Source organism: Punctularia strigosozonata, assembly GCF_000264995.1.
Source record: "Punctularia strigosozonata HHB-11173 SS5 unplaced genomic scaffold PUNSTscaffold_67, whole genome shotgun sequence".
In the NCBI taxonomy this organism is placed as follows: domain Eukaryota; kingdom Fungi; phylum Basidiomycota; class Agaricomycetes; order Corticiales; family Punctulariaceae; genus Punctularia; species Punctularia strigosozonata.
The window spans coordinates 1-3,252 of NW_006767499.1; the positions used below are offsets into that span (position 1 = coordinate 1).

Genomic DNA, 3,252 nt, shown 5'->3' on the forward strand with positions numbered 1-3,252 from the left:
GAATGTCAACGACTTGCTGCCGAATGCCGGGGGCGATAGGGATGTTCTTGAAAACCCATGGGATGTGCTCGACGGTTGGGATCAGGATCGGGTCAAAGTAGTCCGCAGAGAACCGCCCTTTCTCCGATTCGTCCCAAGCCATGGCTTCTTCGTTCGCGCGCAGGACCCAGTGTGCGAGACGCTCTTCCTCTGGCCAGAGGAAACCGTCGGAGTTGAGCTGCTGAGCTTCGTATCGCTCCTGGGTGTAGCGCTCGCCAGGTTCAAAAGGAGGCGGGTGGGTCGGCAGAGGTTGCATAGTCGCCAAGATGTCGAGAGCGTGTCGCCGGACGATGCGAAATTGTTCCGGGAGGATGGCGGAGACTGGCTTCACACGGCGTGCCACGGGTTTGTATTTGGCGCCAAAAGCGGATGTGTCAGGAAGCGGAGAGGCAGGCGCAAAATTCAGAAGTTCCAGTTCAAAGATTGTAGCCCGAGACGAGAAACCAGCGATGAGCGGCGATGATGGAGGGTAAGGAGAGTTGAGATGAGAGGACAAAAATGAGAAAGCGGAAGAATCATAGAGTGGAAGGCGAGTAGCGCTGATTAGGGCAGATGAGCATGTTGCGTCTCGTCGAGTGGGTCTCGGTTCATCGACTGCTAAAAATCCTCGGAATGCGGGCGCCGGGGAACACTTCGCTCGTGCGTAGGGATCTGAACGTGCCGCTGCGATACTGGGTCAGTGATTGTGATGTATTGATTGCCATCGGGGAAGTCCTGAGTTACGCAGCTTGCGAACGTGTGGAAGGCACGACCCATGAGCACTTCCCAGGGCGCCTCCGGTACAACCTGAACCTGAAGATGGAAGGTGAGACCGCCGATTTCGAAGGGGACGTCCTTGAGTGATCCGCAGGACTGCGTCGTCGTGTTGTTAGCAACCTCGATTGTGATCCGGTCGTCCACATTGAGCGGCCATTTGAGCTGCTCCCAGACATCTTGACGCATCGCCACCATCTCGCATCCCGTATCAAGGATACATTCCGGATGGATCAGCCCACCCACGAGCGGACGGATTGTGCGCAGGCGACAGTTGCTTACTGAAACGGGTACCGGGCGCGGTGAGTCAACGTCTGCAAAGTGCGCAGAAGAGGCTTGCGAGAAGTCATTGGTCGACACGACAGGTGCTGGTGTTGTCAAAGCGTCGAGCTGTACGCGTTTCGTCGAGATGTGTCGGTTAAGTTCCTTCCGAACGTCAGGGCTGACTGCAAGCAGGTGGCGGGGAGACACGAGCAGCGGTTGATCAAGGAGCTGTCTGACAAGATTGGGTGCGTTCGCATCGTTCTCGATGGGTGCGTGGTATCGGAACTGAGGGACGGTCGGCGGCGTGCGAGGTATGCTAACTGAAGGTCCGTTCGGCTGGTAAGGCTGAGCTGGCGGGCGTGGTCCTGGAGCTGGTGCGGCGACGGGAGGAGCGGGTGACTCGCTGGGCTTGCTAGAGGTCGTCTTCGTGCTGTCGTCTGAGAAACGGACCTCCTTCTTCTGGCTGAGGCGGCTGGACGTCCGCCTCGGTGCCTTCACACCGTCTGTGACTTGCTGCTTGCGCGCCTCCAAAGCGGCCTCGAACATCTGGACACGCGGATCAGAGGCAGGAAGGTGCTCGAGTTCCTTGCGCAGGAAGTCTTGGACTGGATCATCTTCCTCGTCGACAATCTCCTCGATACGCGCACCTTCGAAAGCGGGAGTAGGGGTAGCCGGCGACGTTACTCCCTCGTTAAACGCCGCCAGCTTGCCAAAAAAATGCGAGGCCATGTGCGGGGGATCGTCGCGTTGCCCATTCCGGAGGTCAGCTGCAAGGTTGCCAGGGTAGAGTGTATGGAACTTGTCAAAACGCTCCCGCATGGTTGGCGCTTCGACGTGCCGCGGGAGAAACTGTCCGTTCGGTAGTGTGTAGCGCCCCGCTTCGTTTCGTATAGCCTTCCCGGTGCGGACGAGTTCATGACCATCTGGGCAGGAGCTAACTCGACAGCCAGGCTTGCCACACATGTGGCAGTTGTTGGAGTACGAACGAGGAGTGAGAGTCGGCTGTGATCCCGGATGGAGGGCAGCCTGAGCAGGGGTGTTGGCTGGGACTGGAACACTCAGTGCGCGCGCATTCTGTTGAGCTGCGAGCGCCGCGCTGATGTAGTACTGAATATCTTCGACTTTGACCATGCCGGCAGGCGCCGCGATTGTGGCTGAGGGCGAAGCCGCCGGTGAAATCCCCCGCGGATATTCCGCAGCAGGCGTGGGAAAATGCGTCCGAGGCAATTCCGCAGCGAAGACAGCACCCTGCCGCGCCGATAGGAGATGGTCAGCTTGCGCAAAGACTTTGTCGCGCGGGATAGCCTCATTCGGGTTCTGAGATGGGTGTAGTATCGCCAGTTGGAAGTCGAGTCGTTCGCGCAAGGGACCGGTGAAGCCGTCGATGAATAGAAAGTTCGCCTCGTTCTCGGAGAGCCAGAGCTTCTTGATGAGGTACTGAGCTATGCCTTTGAAGTCGCGGTAGTATGATCCAAGCTCGTTACGCAAAGAGATGGGACTCGCCGCGCGTGCAGAGACGATGCGCCGCAGGTCTTCGCGCGACCACTGAGCCTCGGGCTTCGAGCCCGGGTACATCTCGAAGATGGCGGTCTTGAGCGCAGCGTAGTCCTTCGCGTCGTAAGCCGATTCCATCTTCCATGTGCTGGCAGGCTTGGCTGTGGCATAGCGCACGACGTGGCGGACCTTTTCGGCGTCGTCCGCAATCTTGCACGAGAGGAACAGCTCTTCAAGCTCCTCAAAATATCGGCCAAGCTCCGCCGGATCGTCGTCAAAGGTGGGCGCCGAGGCGCTACCGCGCGGAGGCATAGTCGGGTCGGGCATGATGTTTGATGGTGAGTCGATGTTGGAATGGTCGGGAGGCGAGTAGAAGGTGGAGTCGTCGGGGTCGACAGAGGGTGTATCACCTAATCGAGTCCACGGGGGATAGGAGAAGTGGTTGGCAGGATCGGGATCACGTTCGCGTTCTTCCGAGGCGCGTAGTAACTGGTCGTGGAGGGTAGACGAGGAGGTAGCGGTGACCTTGATGAACCGTCCTCGGGCGTCCCTTGGTGGGTTGAGATTAGAGGATTTCTTGGGCGGCACGATGATCAGAGGCCCTCGCGGTGGGCTCCAGTTGTAGGTCGATGAGTCGGGGTAGGTCCGAGAGACCAGGGGTGTCGTGTCCGGTCGGCGTCCGATGACGGAAACGCGACCGAC

The 3,252-nt window shown here is 58.9% G+C and overlaps 2 protein-coding genes across 2 annotated transcripts; both read right to left on the bottom strand.

Annotated features, from left to right (window-relative positions):
* Positions 1 to 295, bottom strand: PUNSTDRAFT_34246 (uncharacterized protein; the record flags this gene model as incomplete). Its single annotated transcript, XM_007389341.1, has 1 exon — positions 1 to 295. A coding segment is annotated over one exon (295 nt), but the record flags the coding sequence as incomplete, so codon positions are not given.
* Positions 296 to 636: 341 nt separating this feature from the next.
* PUNSTDRAFT_78303 (uncharacterized protein) lies at positions 637 to 2,877 on the bottom strand (the record flags this gene model as incomplete). The annotated part of the gene is made up of 2 exons (XM_007389342.1): positions 637 to 1,674; positions 1,741 to 2,877. 2 exons carry the CDS (start codon positions 2,875 to 2,877, stop codon positions 637 to 639), a joined length of 2,175 nt encoding a protein of 724 aa, XP_007389404.1.
* Between the last annotated feature and the right edge of the window lie 375 nt (positions 2,878 to 3,252).